Source organism: Vombatus ursinus, unplaced genomic scaffold (assembly GCF_900497805.2).
Source record: "Vombatus ursinus unplaced genomic scaffold, bare-nosed wombat genome assembly UNPS02014841.1, whole genome shotgun sequence".
NCBI lineage: Eukaryota > Metazoa > Chordata > Mammalia > Diprotodontia > Vombatidae > Vombatus > Vombatus ursinus.
The window spans coordinates 3,474,793-3,496,057 of NW_020954619.1; the positions used below are offsets into that span (position 1 = coordinate 3,474,793).

Below are 21,265 nucleotides of genomic sequence, written 5' to 3' on the forward strand. Positions count from 1 at the left end.
ATTCATTCATTCATTCATTCATTCATTCATTCATTCATTCATTCATTTATGGCAATTGGGGTTAAGTGTCTTGCCCAGAGTCATATAGCTAGTGAATGTTATGTGTCTGAGGCCGGATTTGAACTCAGGTCCTCCTGACTTCAGGGCCGATGCTCTATCCACTGCGCCACCTCACTGCCCCATAACATTTTTTTTAATTAAGAGAAAAGAAATCTCTTCCCTTCTTCTCATCTATTTTAATTTGGATTTACTCAGTTATACATTTTCATGAATGATAGTAGATAAAATGGTCCTTTTGCCTACTTATTTTTCTTTCAATTTAAAATGGAATAGTAGAACTTTAGAAATTAGAATACTATGTTAATTCTGTGTTGGTATTTTATACTACTCTACTTAATATTTTTTGGGTTGAAGGTTTCTTTTCAAGGCTTCATTATATATTTGGTGTTGTTGAAATGATAATTTAAATAGGTCAGATCAACTAATAGAGAATTGAAACTAGCATAATACTAGGTACCTGTGGCACTTATTAAGTAATATCTTGAAGAGAATGTTCATTCTCTGATGGCTAAACTGCTAATGCATGCTAAAACTTTTGTTGCATTTTGTGAAAAGAGTTTTTGAAGGCCTACTAAGATCTCCTAGTTTGTCATGTCAGTTTCATTTTATTCTTGCCCTAATCACTGCATAGATATTATTTAATCTATTGGCATCTCATTTAGTCATTAGATGCTACATTGTGTCCAGAGTTGCCAACTACTTAATTTTTTAAAAAAGAATAACAATAAAAAAGGAAAAGTATCTAAATTGACAGTGTTTGCATAATTTGGCTTTCTTTTTTTAATTTCATATATTTTTTCTCCGTTGTTAGTAAGTAATCCAGTTTGCCAGACTTTCCTACAAATGCAAATTCAATTTTTCTTACAATTTTTTTTAAATTAGTGTATACCTGACAAGTTTAGTTTAGACTGCTTATAATAATCTGTTTTCTGCTCTAATGGGTTTTCCTAACGTAAATAGCCAAGAATCCTTTAAGACCAACTATTTATAGCAATAGCCTTTTCCCCCTAAGGTTGTCCTTTTTTTTTTTTTAAAGTGTAGAAAAGGGAAAAACCTAGAATATAGTTGACATATATAGGCAATGGTGTGCTGGTAAATGTTCAACTACTGACTCTCAAAAAAACTCAAAAATCCACCCCCCAAACAAGCTTCTAAGTTTCATGTGTATTTATTAACATTTTCTCCATTACTTTCTAAGACTAAAGAAAATAACAAATTAAACCCAATTTTTAGCATTTGCCAATTTCTGAGGTGTAAAAGCTCACGTTGAAAACTTAACAGTTGGATACTCCAGAGCCAGCATGAACTGGCTTCGGCATCCTATATATAAGTAGAAAATAGTTTAAGGGCAAAAATATTCTTTTAAAAAGTCTCATTTCTTACGTGAGTTTCTTAACTTGATTCAACTGTTTTTGAATAAGAATTTTATAATTAAATGGGACCTGGAAAATCATCTAGCTCACCTTTTTTTTTTTTAAATGAGGAAAGTGAAGTTTACCTCAGAGGTTGACTCACTCAAAGTTATAAAGCTGTTTAGTATCATGGCCTGGGCTAGGACCAGGATGATCTGATCCTTCCACTTAATTGAGCTGCTTTTTGAAAGACAGTTTTTTAAAAATTCTTGTATCTGGCTGTCCTTTTTTCCCATTATTTAAGATTTTATTGATTATTTATGAATTGTAATGCAGACTCAATTCCTGTAGATAGATATTTATTGTATATAGCAATATAAATTATAGGATTTTCATAGCACTGAAAGAAGTTATTTGCCAAGATCTATAATGATTAAAAAATATTTAAGTGGAATGAGCCGTAATGTTTGCATTTGCCTTTTTACACTAAAACTATTATGATTTTATTCTTGAAGGAGAAGTTTTAGAAAAAGCTGTAACTTTTAAGGAATATTGAAGCCAAAAAAAATAATTTTAAACATTATTTAATGCTTTATGTAAATACCGTTTCTCCAGTCCTGTCTCTCTGATTGGTCTTGTAAATCATGCCTTTATACATTTTTGATGTTTAGTAAATGTTTGAATTTGTGGAATTGAATGCTGTTAATTTCCTCTTGGTCTTAGCTGTATCTTTGGTCATTATTTTCTTTTGAAAACTTTTAATTATAAATGTAAATTTAGATCTAGTTATTTTAATTTTTTATTGCTTTCAGTATTTAGGTTTATAGTTAATATGAAATCTGAATGTAAATACCTCATATTTTTGATGTCTTAAGATTGCTTTTGTAATTTTAGGAATTTCAGTGAAATGTTTACATTGAACTTGAACAATCTATGTCTGTGCCCTTTTCCTTTTTTTCTTGATGATTATTCTGATGTTTTTGTTTACTGGATTACCTGATGGTAGTAGAATGCTCTCTGGCATCTTTTTCAATCATGAATTCTTTATCACTTCTTATACTAAAATAAATCTTTACATCTTTGGATGTATGCAAGCTCATTTTAATCATATTCCTGGTTTGTCAATAGATATTATACTTTGAGGAATAAAAATTAGAACTCCTAAACTTTTATAGTGAGCTGAATATTGGCCTATCTATTTATAAATCTATAGGTTTTAGTTCAATAAAAAGAAGTCCCCTTTCAGATTTAAATTAGGCTTCCTTACTTTCAGAATTTTACTGTTAGTATAAAGATGCAATTATGAGTTTGTACTTATAAACTTTGAATGTCTTTCAAATACTGCTTTTATACAATAATTTTTAGTTAGTGTATTTTCTTCTAATATTTATTAAATAAACTAACTGGGATAGGAAATCTAGTTTTATCTGGGTGGGACTCTTCATTATTTTCTCATTAGGCCCAGTTAAAGTTCTTGTGTAGAGTCTTATAAACCTTAAGTCACAGGATTACACATTTTAGAGCTGGAAAGGACATAATAGAACTGAGGCACAGAGAGGTTAAATGATTTACCCACTGTCTTCTAAACCAGAATTTGAACCCAAATCTTTCTGATTCCGGGTCCAGTGCCCTTTCCTTTTCTATATAATTTATCTGTGCTAACAAATAAACATATTTTAGAAAAGGGATCAGAGATTTGGGGGCAGAAAGGGATGTTAGGGGTCATGTAACTCAACTCTCTTATTTTAGATATGAGGGAACCAAGCTCAGTAGAGGTTAGGTTACATTGGCAGGTCACACACTGATAGGTCAGTCAATAAATATTTATTAAGCACCTACTATGTGCCAGACACTTTGCTGATATGTGTTGGGAATACAAAGAGAATAAAAACATTCTCTGCTCTCAAGCGGCTCACAGTCTAAAGAAGGAAAAAAAAAACATGTCAACAACTACATACAGGAGTAAAATTCAAAATAATCAACAATGTCAGGGCTAGGATTCAAACCCGCATTCTCTGATTTCACGTCAAAATAATTCATTTTTCTCTGCACCTTGATACCTCCTTCCATACAGTTCTCTGCAAATGGGATATTAAAAAATCTATATATTCTGTGTAGTAGATTAAATAAATTATGCTAAGTTAATATGCATTGAAAGTATTGGAATAATATGGAATGCTCTGGGTTAACTAGAGACACTTTTTCAAAGAGGTGGCTTTTAGGTCAGATTCTAAAAATACAAAGCTTTTGTTCTGGTAGAGGAGACAGCTGGGTAATTTTAGGCATGGAGAATTTCAGTATCAAAATCCAACAAATGCTTATTAAGCTATTTGTGTTAATATTTGATTGAATGGTGTGTTACCGGTGATTCTAATCCTTTTTGGTTATCCTTCCTTGTCTTACAAAGTAGCAAGATTGCTTCTTTCTCTTGAAACACTCAGTTTTACTTTCTCTTATCTTTGTGTCCTTCCCCTAATAGCAAGAAGTAGCAACAAATGTGGTTACTTTAGTATTTTTGCTTCACAACCGTGATTATTTTTATGGTAGCTCAAATCTTTGTTAAATTTATTCTAATAAATGATAAGAAAGAACTCTCTAGTGGTTAACTTAACCTTTCACATTGAAATCTATTTTAATTATAATTAGAAATACATTTTGTTATTGAAATTTTAATTCTTTGAAATGTAGGATTTTTTTTTTCTTTCCAGACTCTTATTGTGGCATGGATCAGAGCAAATCTGTGTGTTTATATTTCTCGAGAACTTTGGGATGATTTTCTTAGTGTGCTGTCTTCACTTACTGACTGGGAGGAACTCATAAATGAATGGGCCAATATCATGGATTCATTAACAGCAGTATTGGCCAGAACAGTTTATGGAGTTGAAATGACAAATCTACCACTGGATAAATTGAGTGAGCAAAAAGAAAAGAAGCAAAGAGGCAAAGGTAAGTTTTCATTATTGTATGCTAATGTCGGATCTTAAATACTGTAGTTTCTAACATAAATATCATGCCAACAAGTGCCTACCTAATAATATTGGAATTTAATAAATTATCAACACCAGATATTAAAAAAAAAATCTGAATCACTCTGTTGTGTCCCAGATTACTCTGCTTTTGGGACTCTTATTTAGGTTGGATCTGGGTAAATAAGGAGAGCTTCCACATAGGCTTCTAGAACTGAGTTTAAAGGGAGGAGTTTGGAAGAAAGATATGTGAATGCTAGTATGACCATTTTTTTTTTCAACTCTTCAGATTAGTAGAGGGCAGAGCAGAAAGAGGTTAATGGTACTGGGTGTCAGTACTTACTATAAGTAATTTAATATCCTCTTTCTCATAGCATTGCTATAAACATTTAAGGGCTATAATTTTAAAATTTTAAAATTTTCTGTTGTATATCAATTTAACCTTCCTCAGGAATAGTATTTGAAAAATAGGTCATAAAATTTAATAATTTAAGATTGCTTAGGAATAGATTTTGAATATGTTATTGTGAGAGAAAATACTATAAAACCATCTTCAGTAGTGGAGATATTTATATTTTATTCATTACAATTTTTTATTTCATCATATAAGGCATAGTCATCCAGTTTGGGTGATATAAAAGTTTCTCCCCTCCATCCTCCAGTTTATTTGTGGGCTTTTCACATTTCAATGACTATATCCTACCTAGTATAACAGATGTTATAATGGGAATGAAAACTTAGAGTGGTTACTTAATTTACTACTTGGTAGTAATGTTAAAAGTTTACTTTTAGACTAGGATGGTGAAGCAGTTGGGTAAAAATAATTTTTCTATGTGTGTGTTTCAGTTATCCTTCTTTTATTCTATTTAATGAAGATTTCATTTTATTTATTAGGTTACAGAATATAGAAATGAATTTCTTCCGGTTTAGTCTGAAGGTCAAATGGATAGAGTACTGTTCTAGGCATTTGGAGACTGGATTACTATTTCTTGCTGCTACTGTTATTTTTAGCATCATCCTTGTTATATTTTTTTGCATTCAAGAAAGTTTGTTAAAATGGTATTGCTCCTTCATATTTGCAAAAAATACTCTAGAAGATATTAATTTTAGTTTAATACTGTATGGCTTCATTAGCATCAATGAGGAGCTTTGAGCTTATCTAAGGAAGTCAAGGAATTCTTAAAAAAAGGTGATAGATAATTTTCTAAAAAAAAAAAACCTTAAAACATGCATCTATAACTACAGTGCTATAAATAATTTTCTAAAATAAGGAAAATATTTAATTTGTTTTTGCTTTAGGTTGTATTTCAGATTCACAGAAAGCCACTGCAGTGGGAAGATCATTTTCTTTGAGTTGGAGAAGCCATCCTGATGTTACAGAACCAATGAGATTTAGGAGTGCTACTACATCTGGAGCTCCAGGCGTTGAAAAAGCAAGGAATATAGTCCGTCAAAAAGCAACTGGTAAAAATTCCTCAAATGTTACATTGTTTTATGAACTATCTGGTATTTTTAAATAATGAGTGAAAGATTGATGCAAAGTAGTTGTCTAATTTGGCCAGGTATTTTAAATAATGAGGATACTATAATCTTGACCATTGGCATATAATCTTAGATCAGTTTAATTATGTAAATTATTATAAGTAGCTACTTTTATGAAAATACTAATATATTTCAATGAAGCAAATTATTTTTTAGAAGTTATTTGTATTTAATTGGTAAAGAGGCTTGTATTTTCTTGCTTCACATACTCTTGAGCTTTCTGGGCATCTAAATATAGCTCCATAAATAATAGTAGACTTTCTTATGTTTAGGGACATTTGTATGTAATCATGTTTATACAATAAAACCTTTACTATGACAGTCCTTAATTAACTGAAATATTTTGTTGCATTTTCCTTTAATGCAAAAGAATCCACAAAAAAATAAGCTTACACTGGGGATCTAATGAAAACAAACAAACAAACAAACAAAAAACCAAACCAAATTCCAGTAACTTCCAGAGTAAGGTCTTTGACTTCAAATTCAGCCCACACATATATGCTTTATATATCAGATTTGTGACCCTCAGTTTCTATAACTTACCTAATTATCAAAGAACAGTTTAATTATACTGTTTATTCTGCAATTCTTAATAAAACATCAGCTTTGAAATTGAGCCATTTTAGAGAGATTTCCAAGAAGTGTTAACCAAAAGAAATCATGTTAAAGTAAATACTTCATTCTCAAAGCATTGTGATGAATTAGTTTCATTGGATACCAATTTTTGAAATTAATGCCACATTTTAAAACTAAAAATTTTTAGGAAATTGAACAATAAAATGTTCTTGTATGATTCAGTTATAAAATATGCTAAAAATTTGTTTGGATTTTTAAAAGCTACTACTAAATTAGACAACTCATTAGGATGCATCTTTGTCCTGTTCTGTGCCACCACTTGTATTATTCCTTCTCACCTCCCACCTTCTCAGAAGGCTGATAATTGCCTTAAGGAACATCACAATAGTCTGATAAGCCTTACAAAAAAGAGAAGGGTATCTTCTCTCCATAGAAGAGCTATCAGATTGTCCTTTCCTCTTAGCTTCACTTTGGAAAATTTGTTTCTCATTCACTGGGGAAGATAGGGCATAGAAAAATTGTAAGTAAAGGTACACAAATATCTTTCTCTTTGCTGCCCTATAGTATTCCTATTCTCAACTGTCCATGGTCTCTAGTACAAAGTGTAAAATGGCTTTAATGGTGACAGCTAGGTCACCTTTAAGGGTATGTTACTACTTAGCTATGATATAACAATGAGAAATGTTAGATTTTTTAAAAAGTGAATACTTAATATAACTATAGCTTTATATTTTTAGTAATATGGAATGTTCTGTAATGACTTATGCCACTAAAGTAATGTTAATAGATATTCTCAGAATTATTGAGATTCAAGGTACAACTTAAGAATTTTTAAATTAAAATAATAATAAAATATTTGCAAAGTATGCTAGTTTAAAAAGTCCATTATTTGTAGTGGTTAATAATTAAATTAGCAATTGATTTATAACTGAATTTACCCTCTATGTATTTTTCCTATTTAATGTATTTATTTCATACATTTGAAAATAACAAAAATAATTGTAATGAAACTAATGTTCACACTAGTATATTTTATTATTACCTTGCCATTAATAGGGAAAAGCCTAGAGAGCTAATCTATTCAAGGATTAGTCATTTTTATTAAGTTTTTATTAAAAAGTATAAATTCATTTTGTCCTTGGTAAGATAACATTTTGGATTTAGTGTTTGATTCGTGGAAGGGTAATGTTTTTCTGTAAAATACAATAGCATGCAATGGAGTTAATGCTGCATTTAGAAGTAATATTTAACCCATTTGGAAGTGCCATTTTTCTCTTTCTTTAAAAGAATCTCTTAAATTTCTTGTCTTTTAACTTGCATGATGTTTTACAGTTTGGTAGAAGAACTGCCAAAGAGGGAGGGGAGCAGCTACATAAGTGCAAAAAAGAGGAAGACAATGAAGTAATTCAAACACTTGACAGTTTAAGAGAACTGCTGAGGCTAGTTTTTAGGAATCGTAAGATTTTATCTGAAGCAATGAGTGATTGCAGAATTTTAAATATGCAAACTGATAATAGTTGTTTGGAAGTAAAAGGGAACTTCAATTAATTGTCAATAAAATAGCCTGAACTATTTTGTGGTTCAGTTTAAGGTTCATATTATTGATTGTTTATGTATAGAGATTCTTTTTAGAAGATCCTCATTTATTTACAGGACCAAATTAACCCCAAAACCGGAAAAACAAACCAAAAACTCCAACCTATACTGCTGTTGCATTAATTGTTGATTTGTAAAATTTTAGATGCCATATACTGAAAGCATACCTATTTGAAATAAGAAGTCATGTCTAATTTTCTAACTTAATTTTGCCACATACGGTACCTTTTAGTTGACAAATTAATTTATGAATATCTAATTATTCACAAATATTTTAATAGTTTCATGTGTAATTATGATGCTTAAAATATTGACTAGTGCATCCTTTCAATCTGATTACCATATTTGGTTATTAGATCTGCTGAGAACTTAATTCCTGTTGTTTATCATGTGTTAGAGTTGACTCCAGGCTCTGTGGAGGCTGTGCCAGCGTTACGAGCTCTAGCAGGTCTGCCAAACTGCTACGATTTCAGTGGACTGACCATACCTTTTATCTGTAGATGGGCCTGCTAAGTTGAGAGAGGACGATTAACAGAGGTTTGGCCATTAGGTAATGAGTTTTTGCAGCAATGGTAATTTACATAGGTAGGCCTCTAAACCATAGTGGAGTTACATACTGCATTGGTGAAGGAAATACTCAAACTGAAGAAATCAAATACCTTTTAAGTATTGAAGTGAGATTTGTAAGAAGGAAAGTGGACAAATATAAACAAGGTTGTTGTATTTTTTTTTTTTTAACACTTTAAAGGTTTCTTTTACAGGACAGATTGAAAATCAGTTTTAAATTCATATGGAGATAATTTAACATTAAAACAAAATATGTACAGGGATGTACTTTATGCCATAACTTAAACATTTGAGTAGGAAAAATATAAAAGCAAACATTCTGAGAAGAGGCCCATAGACTTCACCACATTGCCAAAGGTTAAGAAACCTAGGTTTAAGATGTTCTTTACCTGTATATTTGTCACTGTCTATTCATAGTTTCCTTTTAGAATGGAAATAAGGATAGAGAGCCAGACCTTTGATTTCCCTAAGAGGGAACTTTCAGATGAGGAAACTTCCTTTTTTTAATACAAGTTGACATTTTCTCTGTAATTTATATACTCAGGGAGTGGCCCAGAGCGCTGATTAGGGTCATGGAAGCCAGCACTTGAACTCAGATGTTCCTGGCTCCAAGGCAAGCCGTTTATTCAACACACCATACTGCATTTCAAGTTTTCTTTAGCAGTATGCAAATAATTATTAAGGTTGTATAAATAAGTAATTATTTAAATTACACCAATTTAAAGAAAATGAAACTGAAATGGGTGGTGGTTTTTCAGATGAAGAATTTTCTCTCACCTGAGAAATACTGCTATGTATATTTTGGATAATAGAGAATTTCATGGTCTAGATACCTAGAAATCATGTGATTTCCATGCAGCATGTATAAAATTACTGTATAAGATCAGTTAAATGAAGTATTTCACTATTATTCACATATATTAGAAGAAGAAAAAAATCTCATTTTTGGTTGCTGCATATTAGTATAGTTTGGGAACATTTAAACTTTTAAGTGAAAATCTATTTATGCATATAGTCATCTCTCATTTACTTACTTTGTGGATTATCTGTAACCCATTTTAAATCTCAGTCTGGATTTCCTTTGCCACTCAGGGTGTCTTCCTCCAACATTAATATATCTGTACTTATTATGTAATGCAAATTCATTTTAATATCAGCTTATGCAAAATGTAGTTACAAAGGTAAATCTGCTGCTGCAAAAACAAAATTAAAAAGCCCCAAATAAAAAACCTGAATGGTCTTTCATTCAACATAAGTGATTTTGGCATCTGTGCCACTTCTTGCTTTGTTACAAGGGGTGGTTGTGACTGGATTTAGAAATTTAAACAGATAAACTTTAGGTGTTTAGTATCTTTGCATTTGACTATTCCATTTTAATACATATTTAGTACATTTAATACATATTTAAAGAACACGGAAAGTTTTTGTAAATGATATTAATATTCTTCTGACATAATTATTACTTTATTATCTTTCCTGGAAGCTAAGCGAAGCCAGTCTATCAGCAACTGTGCCCACCTTTCTGAGGCTTTGCCAGCCACTAAAAGTGTACCTCTTCTGCTTCATACTGTGAGCTCTCTCTTACCTGGTATCTCTTACACTTCTTGCTCTCACAGGCTGTCAGGTACTGTACTTAAACCTCACTCATATCAACTTGCGATGTAGTTTTGTAATCTTCCCTTTCTAGTTTTTTATCACTTGTTTATATTTGAGTAGTCTGTCTCAATATGTTGTGCCCATAAATAAACATTTTATGCTGTTTTTGTAGTGTATTTGCAGAATTTTCTGTATAATCAATTTTCATTAGTTGTTAGATGGTTATTTTCCTTAGAGGTTTAATAGAAAAGGATATTGCTAGTTCTTTACAAAGTGATAGCTTATACTTTAGTGATTTTTGTAGTTTTGATTTTTAATTCATCAGAACAGTATTCACTGTCAGAAAGGGGAAAAAATTGCCACAATGCTGAATTGGAAGACTACAGTAGAGTCTTGCATATAATTTTATTTTGTTTTAGGTAATACAGTTTCATTAAAGGACAGAGAAGTTTTATTATTCTGGAGAACAAATTTTGAGTGAACAAATTGGAATGGTTATACTTGGCATTATAAAATAAAATGGGGATTGGTGGTAGGGTAATATATATATATATGTATATATATACATATATATATATCTACACACACACACACACACACACACACACACATATATATGTATATATATATCCATAAAAGTTTTCTTTTAAAGTTGACTTTAGATCCTGTTTAGCAAAAAGCTACTTATCAATATATACATTATTGCTGATGATTAAAATTTATTAAAAAGAACCATGGATTTAGTTACTAATTTGCAAAAAAAAAAAAAAAGGCCAAAAAACAAAAAACTACCCCTTCTGAGTTTCATGCATTTAAAATCATATTTAACCATGTGAGGCTTAGACTCATGCACATATATGTATATATGTCTTACTAGATTTGATTCTTCTCTTATTTTAATCATCTCACTTAATATTAATGGGTATATTTTTTAATTAACACTAAGAAAATGTTTCTGAAACCCATTTGAAAGAAGGGAGTAATATTTCCACATATTTGTATTTCATTGCTTCAATGTTTCCAATGTTTTTATTTATTAGGTATTGACTTTAACAGTTTTGCCTATGATCTCTAGCACAGGTTGTCATGTAGTATGGTTTAGGAGACGCAAATAAACCAGTTTGATTCCATTTTTAGGTATACTTATGTTGTTACTGTCTACCTTAAAAAATTGCTCTAAACTCGCTTGCCAAGGATGGAATGATTTATGAATGAATCCTCCCTAGGAGGATTTTCAACTCAAATGCAGTTGTCCTGGAAAATAATGAAGTTTAAACCTAGCTGAAGTATTAGGTGATAAAATCATTTGTCAGTTATAATAGTTGTTTCTTATTAACTCTGTGTTTTATGCATTGGGAAATCTACTATTTTAAGAAAAAAAGTTTAATTTAAATATATTTTGACCCTATAAGTTTAAAGGTGCACAAAAGACAATATAATGTTAATTCTGTAGAGCTTTAAAATTTTTTAAAAATCTATTTAATTTTATTTAATTATTTGAAATATAGTTTATTTGCATGATAGATATTTGAATAAAAAGCCTAATCCAAGGGCAGCTAGGTGGCGCAATGGATAAAGCACCATCCCTGGAGTCAGGTGGACCTGAGTTCAAAGGTGGCCTCAGAAACATAACACTCCTAGCTGTGTGACTCTGGGGCAAGTCACTTTATACCAACTGTCTCACAAAAAAAAAAAAAAAAAGCCTAATCCACTATAATTGTCATTTTGGAAACATTTACTTTTTAGGAATACCCCCCAAGATTCCCAAATATACCTAATTTCATAGTATTTCTAGAATCACATAATCTTAGGATTAGAAGAGACCTCAGAGTCCATTTTGTTAAACCTTGGCTGAAAAAGCATGCCTTCACCAGCTTTCATAATGAATGGTCTTCCAGTCTGTGCTTATGGAGTGGGGGGAAGGAACTCATTTCTTCCAGAAGTAACTCATTTCATTTTGTAACAACTCTAATTATTAGGAAGGTTTTTAAAAAATAATTATCAAGCTTAAATTTGCTTCTTTCCAACTTTCCCTAATTATATGTTCTGTCTTCTGGGGCTAAGTATACTTTTAAGACAGCTATCATGTCCTTCTGGTTTATCTTTAGGCTAAACATCTTCAGTTCTTTAAACCTGTCCTTGTATGACAAGAACCTGAGGCCTTCCTTTCAAAGCTCTCTATTTCCTCTTAAAATAGTGGTATCCAAATCTGAGACCAATCCACAAATGTTCTGATAAGGACAGAGTACAGTGTACTGTATAGAGTACAGTGTACTGTACATTACAAAAAAAAACCCCTCCTTATTCTGGAATACTGTGTCTCTCTTAATACAACTTAAGAGTGTGTTAGCTTTTTTTGGCTTCCATATCATAATACTTTCACATTGATTTTCAATAAATTTGCAATCTACTAAAAACTCCAGATCTTTCTCAGGTAAACTGCTATCTAGCCATACTTCTTCTATCTTGTATTGGAGAAGTTTATATTTTTGAGCCTAAATGTGAGGCTTTACATTTATTCCTATTACATTTCATCTTACTATATTTGGACCAACATTCTAGCCTGTCAGAATCCTTTTGAATCTTGATTCTGTTGTCCAATAAAGTAGTATCCCTCCTAACTTTCATTAATTTTTACAGATTCAGAAGCATTCCATCTATGCTTTTGCCTGAGTTATTCCTAAAATGCCTTGTATTAAAAAATGGTCACAGAGCCAAACTCAGATCCATATCCCAATGGAAATGTTTTTCCCAATTGACATTGAACTGTTCACAAGTATTGTTTCGGTTGGGCATCCAGTCACTTCTGAATATGCCTCATTGTACCTCATTGTACTATTGTCTAAATCTTATCTTTACATATTCTTTACAAGGATGACATGACAGACTTTGTTAAGTGTTTTGCTAACATTTAGTTAGACTGCTTCAATACATTTCTCGTATCTTTTCAGTCTACTACAAGAAAAGAAAGGTTAGCCTTTTATGACCTGTCACTTTTCTATATATTCACTAACCATCTAGAATATTGGCAGGAATCAAAGTCATGCTCAGTGGTCTATAGTTTGTAGACTTCATTCTCTTATACTTTTTGAAAATCAAGATGACATTAGCCTTCTCCAATGCAATAGTACCTTTCCTGGTCTTCATGGTCTTTCAGAGATTACTGATAGTGGCTCAGCAATCACATTTTGTATTTCTTTTAGCTCTCAAGGATGCATTTCTTTGAGTCTTTGTGACTCAATCTCAAGGGCAGCTCTGTGCCCTCATTATTTCTTTATTTAGTTATCATTTCCGTCTTAGCTATTTTTGTTCGAGTCTTTCCAGTATAAAGATCATTTTCCTTGGCAGAGAAAACAGAAGCAAAATAATAGCCTAGCAACTCTGCATTTTGTCCCACCCTTGACTTTCAGTTCAAATGACAACCTGTCTGTACCTTCTTGTCCTCTGTGACTTGTCCGTGCTCTCCCTTAAATCCTCCATACTTGGTGCTAGGCCTTCCCGTCAATCTCTTGATGCTGTAGCACTCAAGCTTTCTATCCATGATCTTTGGCTCTGTGACTATTCTGTTTCCTTTACTGGTCAGAAACATCCCTGACAACATCCTTTATACTGCTTCCATGCAGTTCTTAGTTTGGAATGTGTTACATCTTATTCATGCCCAGTAAATGCCCTTCTAGTGCCATTTAGGTGCTACTCATTGACTGGCTGACTTGATTATCTTCTGTTTAGCATGAAATGATTGAGAGACCTTTGCTCACCTCCTCTTCCTCTGACTTCTTATTAAGTGATCTGTTCTCTGATTTCACTGGTGAGGCAGCAGCATCATCCTTCAAGGATAAGCAGCTGTTTCTTCAAAGAATTGTGTTTGCTCCTCTTTGGGAAGAGCTTCTTATTTATTTCTTTTATCCAAGTTTTCCTTGCTCCAGCTTCCCTTACCTCTTCTGGTGACATTCTTCCACTGTCTCATCTTTTGATACTGGCCAGGATCCCCTTGGTTCTTTAGGTCCTTTTTTCTCCCTTATTTTCGCTTTAAGGCTCTTTTTTTTGTTTATTTCTTTGTGTGTTTTTAAAGTAAAACAACATTCTCTAAGAGGTCTTCCTCAAGTCAGTGGGAAAGGTTCCTAACTGTATAGTGATTTTAAAGATAATTTATTTCCTATTTTAGCTTGATAATTTGTTAATAGCAATATACCATTCGTCATGCTTTTTGTTTTAAAGTGTTATCTAATTCACTTTTAATGAAAATAGAGTGTGCTTTTTTGAGGTTAAGTGACTTGGATTGGACTTAAAACTTAGAAACCTGTCCTCCACTTTTGTGCCATGGGATAAATGGATTCATATTTCAATTAAATCTTTGTTATGTTAGGCATGACTTGTGGGTCTGTGCTGTCCTTCTAGTCTATGTCATAACTATAGCATCACTACCATACTTTTGGTTATTTTTTTCAGAAGATACTCTTTACCATGGTGGCAATTGGGAATCTTCTTATTTTGAGTTAATCTTTCTTATTTGTCTCCCCACTTCATCTTCCATATAACTATTCAGTAATGTAGTACAATAAAAAGAGTATTGAATTTGGGTCAAATACCTTGGTTTGTATCTCAGTTTTGCTACTTAATACCAGACTCCCTGAGCTTTAGTTTTCTTATCTATAATATAAGGGATTTGAACAAGATGAACTCAGAATGACCTCTAGCTTTGCTCTGTATGTACATTTTAAAAAAATAAAATGCTTAATAAAACTTCTTTACCTTTTGAAACAACTGCCGCATCATATTTATAACTATTTTGGCCTGTTGCACATTTTATTTTATTTTATTTTATGTTTGCAATTGTCTCCTTTGTAAATGTACTTGGTAGTGTTCATTATCTGAGGTTGCCACAAAATTTTTTTCAGTTCAGAAACCATTTATTAAGTGCCAACTAAGTAAGTGCAAGGCATTCTCTTAGGCAATAGGGATATAAAACCCAGAGCTTTCATTCTATTTGGGAGGTACAAATAATCATTAATATATGTGATAATTTGAGGAGGGGGAACTAAAAAGTAAAAACAAAAACTAGTGGTGAAGATGGAGAATTGTTTTGGAGTGGCTTTTTTGGTTTATTTTGTTTTCTTATAATTTCTTTTTCTTTTATAATGGTAGTAGGAGAATTTCTTGCTACTTCTAATTCTAATTCCCCTTTTATATTCATAGAACCCATTGAATAGTTTTTAGAAATTATATATAATATAATTACTGTTTATTTATGAATATTAAAATAATATTAATTAAATGGCATCTGATCTACCTTCTTGCCCCAAAAGACTTATGCTATAAATATATACTTAAATTTATACTGTACCATTTTGATACTCCTTCTAAATCACATTCTGAATTTGTGAGGGAATATTCAATTGTACTTCCTATGAGTGGCAGCACTAGTTATATTTCTGAAGTTCTTGAGTATTTTAGCTTTGTATGGGAAAATACAGGATTAAAAGTTAGTCTAGGCCTATTTTTTTTTGTTAGCTATAGACAATGGCATACAATATTCTTAAAAGAACAGGAGACTGCATTATTAGTTTTACTTTATATTTCAGTGTTGCCAATATTTCACTAAAGATAAACAAGGTCTCTGAATTTGGAATTGAAAAAGTAATAATCATTATCTTTCTATAGAATTCTTAGGCATAAGGAGGCATTAACAAAACAGATTCTAGTAATCTGTTTAATTTGAAAATATATTTGTTATTTTTAATCATATAGTTTTTATAGTTTGACTTTTTTCAGATGTGTAAGTCTCACATTTGATAGAGAATCTTATAGGAATCAATATTCACTCTAGATCTGAGTCTGTATAAATTCTAATTTCATTTAATTATACTAAATTATCCCTTAGTGGAAAAAAAAGGAGTAAGTGAGGGTTAGAAAACTATCTCTTCCTATTCCAGATTTAGTATTGGAAAGTTGTAGTTCAAAAATGTTATTGAGTGTTTCAAAATATTTGAGTGTCACTCTTTAGTTCCTCTCCAATTTAGAGTTAGTAGACTTTCAAGTTGGAAATATATAAATGAGTGACTTTATAGATCTTAAATAGTAGTCTCATATGCTAGCTACTTTAAAAAAGTACATGAGGGTATTCTGTATAGAAGAATATAGCATATTATATAGAATGATACTTAGGGCATTAAGAAGACCTGGATTCAAATCCTGTCTTACACATTTATTAGTGATGTGACCTTTGGCAAGTCACTAAACTTCTCAGCCTCAGTTTCTTCATCTACAAGATGGGTATAATAATAGCACATACCTTATGGCATTGCTGTATGGATCAAATAAGAATGTTTTGAAAGCACGTTATGATATTATTGTAATTATGTTATTCATAGAACCCTTTAATGTTTGCTGCTTCCATTCTTACTATGCCTTTTTCAGTTTTGTGCCCTTTAAAATATATCAAATTTTTTAAACAAAGGAATTATTGTTCTATTTTGAATATAATATATTCAAATAATATAATTTATAATTTTTTATTTCCTTAATTGTGTAGCGGAAAGAACTGGACCTAGAGTGAGGGGACCTGGGTTTGATTGCATAAAAATGAGCGAAACATTTTGACATTTGGAGCCTCAGATTTGCTTTCTATCAAACTTAGATGAGAACACTTGCAGTAGCACAGCATTGTGAGGAAAGCACTTTGACAGTCTTAAAGTACTGTAAGTCAGCTAAGCAACAGGCATCTAATTAGGTGCCTACTATTGTGCCAAGCACTGTGCCTGGGTGCCAGGGTCCAGAGACAAAATAGATGCAGCTCTGGTCCCCTAGGGATGAATATGCTTTTTTTCTTTCTTGGTAGGAAGAGAGGAGAAAGGTTATGTAACATTTACCCAGATAAGTAAGTGCAAGGTAATTTAAGAAGAAAGCACTAGCACAAGAAAAGTGTCCTGTTGAAAGTAGCCTTTGAGTCAAACTATAATCAGATACATAGTATGGCCCCAGTTCTAAAAATTCCTTACCAATAGTCAATCACTAAATACTTATTAAATGCCAGGCAGTGTGCTAAAGGGTGGGGATAAAAAGATAGAAGCAATAGAAAAAGATAGTCCCTGCCTTGTAGGAGCTGATATTCTAATGGGAGGAGACATATATGCACATAAATGTTTATAAAAAAATATATTCATTTGGGAGGAGGTGCTCATTGGGAGGAGCAACGTGGGTGATCAGGAAAGAACTCACATAGAAGGTATTATTTGAGCTGAATGTTAAAGGAAACCAGAGTTTCTGTGAGGCAGAGGTGAAGAGTTAGTGCCTTCTAGGCACGAGGGACAACAAATACAAAGGCAGTGCTGTGGGAGATGGCATGTTGTGTGTGCCAAACAGCAAGCGGCCCAAGATGGATGGGTTGTAGAGTAACATGTAAGAATATTGAGAAGATAGAAAGGGGTCAGGTTTTAAGGATATTTAAATGCCAAATAGAGGAGTTTATGTTTGATCCTAGAGTTAATAAGGAGCCTTTGGAGTTTATTGAGGAGGGGTGAGGCAACATTGTCAGACTTGTTCTTTAGGAAATTCACGTTGATGACTGTTTGGAGGATAGACTGAGTGAGGAGAGCACAGTTCCCGGCACATAGTAGGTGTTTAATAAATGCTTATTGACTAATTGACCAAACAGGAGATTACAGTAGTAGTCTATTCAAGAGATGACGAGGGCCTGAACAAGGGTGATAACTGGGAGTTGAAGAGCTATATGAGAAGTTTGGAGATAAATAATAAGATTTGGCAGCTTATTGGATATGTGAGTTGAGGGTAAACAAGGAGTTGAAGTTGTGACTGGGTGATTATAAAGAGGGTGAAGAAGGGGAGGTTTTAAGGGAAAGTTCATGAATTCTGTTCTGAACATGTTCAGTTTAAGATGCCAATAAATACTTTGTAGTGCGGAACTAGAGCTCAGATGAGAGATTGGGGCTAGACACATAGAACTGGGAATCATCTGTGTAGGGGTGATAATTGAACTCATGTGAGCCAATGACCTTGGGCAGCCAGATGGCGCAGTGGAAAGAGTGTCAGCCTGGAGTCAGGAAGACCCATCTTTCCAAGTTCAAATCCAGCCTCAGACACTTACTAGCAGTGTGACTCTAGGTGAGTCACTTAACTCTGGCTCAGTTTCCTTATCTGTAAAATGAGCTGGAGGAAGAAATGGCAAACCATTCTAGTATCTTTGCCAAGAAAACCTCAATTGGAGTCATGAAGAATCAAATGTGAGTGAAAAATGACAAGCACTAATAAGGTCACCAAATGATAAAGTGTGGAGAAAAAGCAAAGAGTATCCAGGACAGAATTTTAGGGTACCTTCATCATTAGTGGGAGTGATGTGAATGATGAACCAGCAAAGGAAAGTGAGAGCGTTTGGCCACACAGGCAAGCAAAGGAGCAGTAGCGAATTGTGTCAAAAAAAAATTTAGAGAAGAGAATATCTAAGAGAAAAGGTGATTGACTGGGTCAGGTACTGCTGAGTGATCAAAAAAGATAAAAATTGGAAAGAAGCTCTTGGATGGGGCAATGAAAGATCATTAATAACTTTGGAGAAGGTAGTTTCAATTGAATGATGAGGTTAGAAGTCAGATTGCAAAGGGTTTCAAAAAGAGAAAAAACCAAAAGCATGAGTATAAAGCTAAGTTGTTAAATTTAACAAATTTAAAGCCAGTAGAGGGAGCCCAAGAACTGTTAAGGAACAAAAATTATAAAGAAAAATACATTGGCATGAGAAAGCAATTTCATGAATAAGTACAAATGATTTGATATACATCTATATAAGTATTTACATCTAGAAATTGGAGGGCTATTGACTTTTAGAATAAACAGTTTTGAAAGGTATCTCCTTCCCTTGGTATCATTTGGCTTCATGCCAGTGAGCTACAGTTGTGCAGGGGTGACAAAAAAGTATCATCTCTCTCTACTCCCCTCCACTTCTATTTCCCCATCAGAAGAGCTATAAAATCCCACTACTTAAGTGGCTATTTGTGATTGTACACTTGTACTCCGTGTGAAGAAGACTGTCCTGACACTTTCACTAAAGCAAAGTCTTAAAAGCAATATCAAACTAGAGTATTTGAAAAGCTTATCTAGTGAGTATGGAAGGAGAGCAATATGTTGGTAATGTAATGGGACCAAGAGGAATCCTTTAATTTCAAAGTGATGACCTTGTGTTGGTTAGTATCATAGCGCTTGGTTGGTTTCTTTTTCTTTAGAGAGATGCTGCCCTATGGTTTTTGTTCTAGATTTTTATTTATTTGTGCTTATAATCTGGTGGCCGCCACTTTCTCCTTTAAGGAAATGAAACTTACTATTCTGTTACCCAAGGGCAAATTAAAAGGTATTTCTATTTATTTAGCAATAAAGTGTGCAAGATAGCTCTTGGCCTCCCTCTGCTGGCTTTGAATTAGAATTAAAAAATTTTTATTGATGTTTTCTATTTCTTTTATCACAGTGGTATCCCAGGAATTCCATCCGCAAACCCTCTCCAACAGCAATCCCATATGACAAACAGTATTTTTTTAGAAAGGAAAAAATATCAGCACAACTGATTGATGCATTGAGAAAGTCCAAAAACATGTGCAATTTGTAAAACCTGTAGACTCCTTGAAGTGATAGGTTGGTTGGGTGTGTCTTCTCATACTTCATTTGAATCCCACTTGATCTTTATAATTTTGTTACATTTGCTTTTAATTTTTTTGGTGCATGATTGTTCTTTCCATTTAAATTCTTGTAGTTGCTATGTATGTTGTTTTCTTGCCTCTTCTTATTTTACTTTACATCAGTTCATATAGCTCTTTCTGTACTTCTCTGTATTCATCACACACATCATGCCATATAGCATAGTAGTATTCCATTACATTCATATACCACAGTTTTTTTTAGACATTCCCCAGTTGATGGGCTAGCACAAAAAAAGTGCTGCTGTAAATGTTTTGGAGTAGATGAAGGCCTTTTTCTTATTAATAACTTCCTTGAGACATAAGTCCAGTAATGGAGTCTTTGATATGGGGTATGAACATTGATTCCAAATTGTTTTCCAAAATGGTTGTACCACCAACAATGTATTAGTATGTCTGTCTTTCTCCACTCCCTCCAGATGAGAAATTAGTAGAGACCCCCTTTACCAAGCAAAGTACATTGTCTCTGACATCTTCTTTCATTAGAAGGGAAAATAGCCAAAATAAATCATCTGTCTGCATCCCAGATTCTGTTTGGTAATACTAGAGAATATAAAGGTAGGGCTGTACAATATCCAGTTTGTTCCTTGGATTTTGTGAGGTTGAAAATATATCCTTTAGTGAGTATCTACATTGCTTGATTTCCATTCCTCCATGGGAGAACTATCTTTAGCAGCACTGTATTATGAAATTGAAATAAGAAGGGTCATGTAAAAAAGACAGACAACTAGAAATGACTTTCTGTGGCCCTCATTCTGTCACCCAAACCCTTCATTCTCTGCATATCAAATTTAGCCTCTTGTTTCTGTCTGTTATTCTGGTTCTCTGTTTTAAATTTGATATTATCAGGGTCAATATTACGTAGTCCATAATGAAATATTTTTAGGAACTGAAAAACTGTGGGAATGTTTACTCTTTTAGGATGTTCTTTCTATCACTGAACTTGTTTAGAGTAAGTGATCATTAGTTAAGGGATGGGGGAAGGGACATGCATTTATTAAGTGCCTACTGTGTGCTAGACATTGTGCTAAGTGCTTTACAAATTCATTTGATCTTTACCTCGTGAGGTAGGTTCTATTATTACCTCCATTTTATAGTTGAAGATACTGAAGCAGATAGAGGTTAAGTGACTTGCCCAGGGTCACACAGCTAGAAGGTGCTGAAGGCAGGATTTGAACTCAGGTCTTCCTGACTGCAGACCTAACACACTATTGATTGCACTCCCAGCTACCCAGAAATAGTACAGTACAGCTAGTCATCAGTTTTTCATCTTTATTTCCAATAATCAGGTAAATAATTGGGCAAAATGTCCTGC

General features: G+C 32.8%; 1 protein-coding gene across 3 annotated transcripts in view; it reads left to right on the plus strand.

Moving 5' to 3' along the window:
* The window catches only part of RALGAPA2 (Ral GTPase activating protein catalytic alpha subunit 2), a 407,209-nt gene that overhangs the window by 109,111 nt on the left and 276,833 nt on the right, over positions 1-21,265 (plus strand). For all 3 annotated transcript variants that reach the window (XR_003567134.1, XM_027840277.1, XM_027840278.1), the window contains exons 15-16: positions 4,121-4,358; positions 5,678-5,842. Coding sequence is in view for 2 of the 3 variants with exons in the window: in XM_027840277.1 (XP_027696078.1) it covers positions 4,121-4,358; positions 5,678-5,842 (403 nt within the window). In the remaining variant the exon portion in view is untranslated. The remainder of the gene's footprint in view (positions 1-4,120; positions 4,359-5,677; positions 5,843-21,265) is intronic.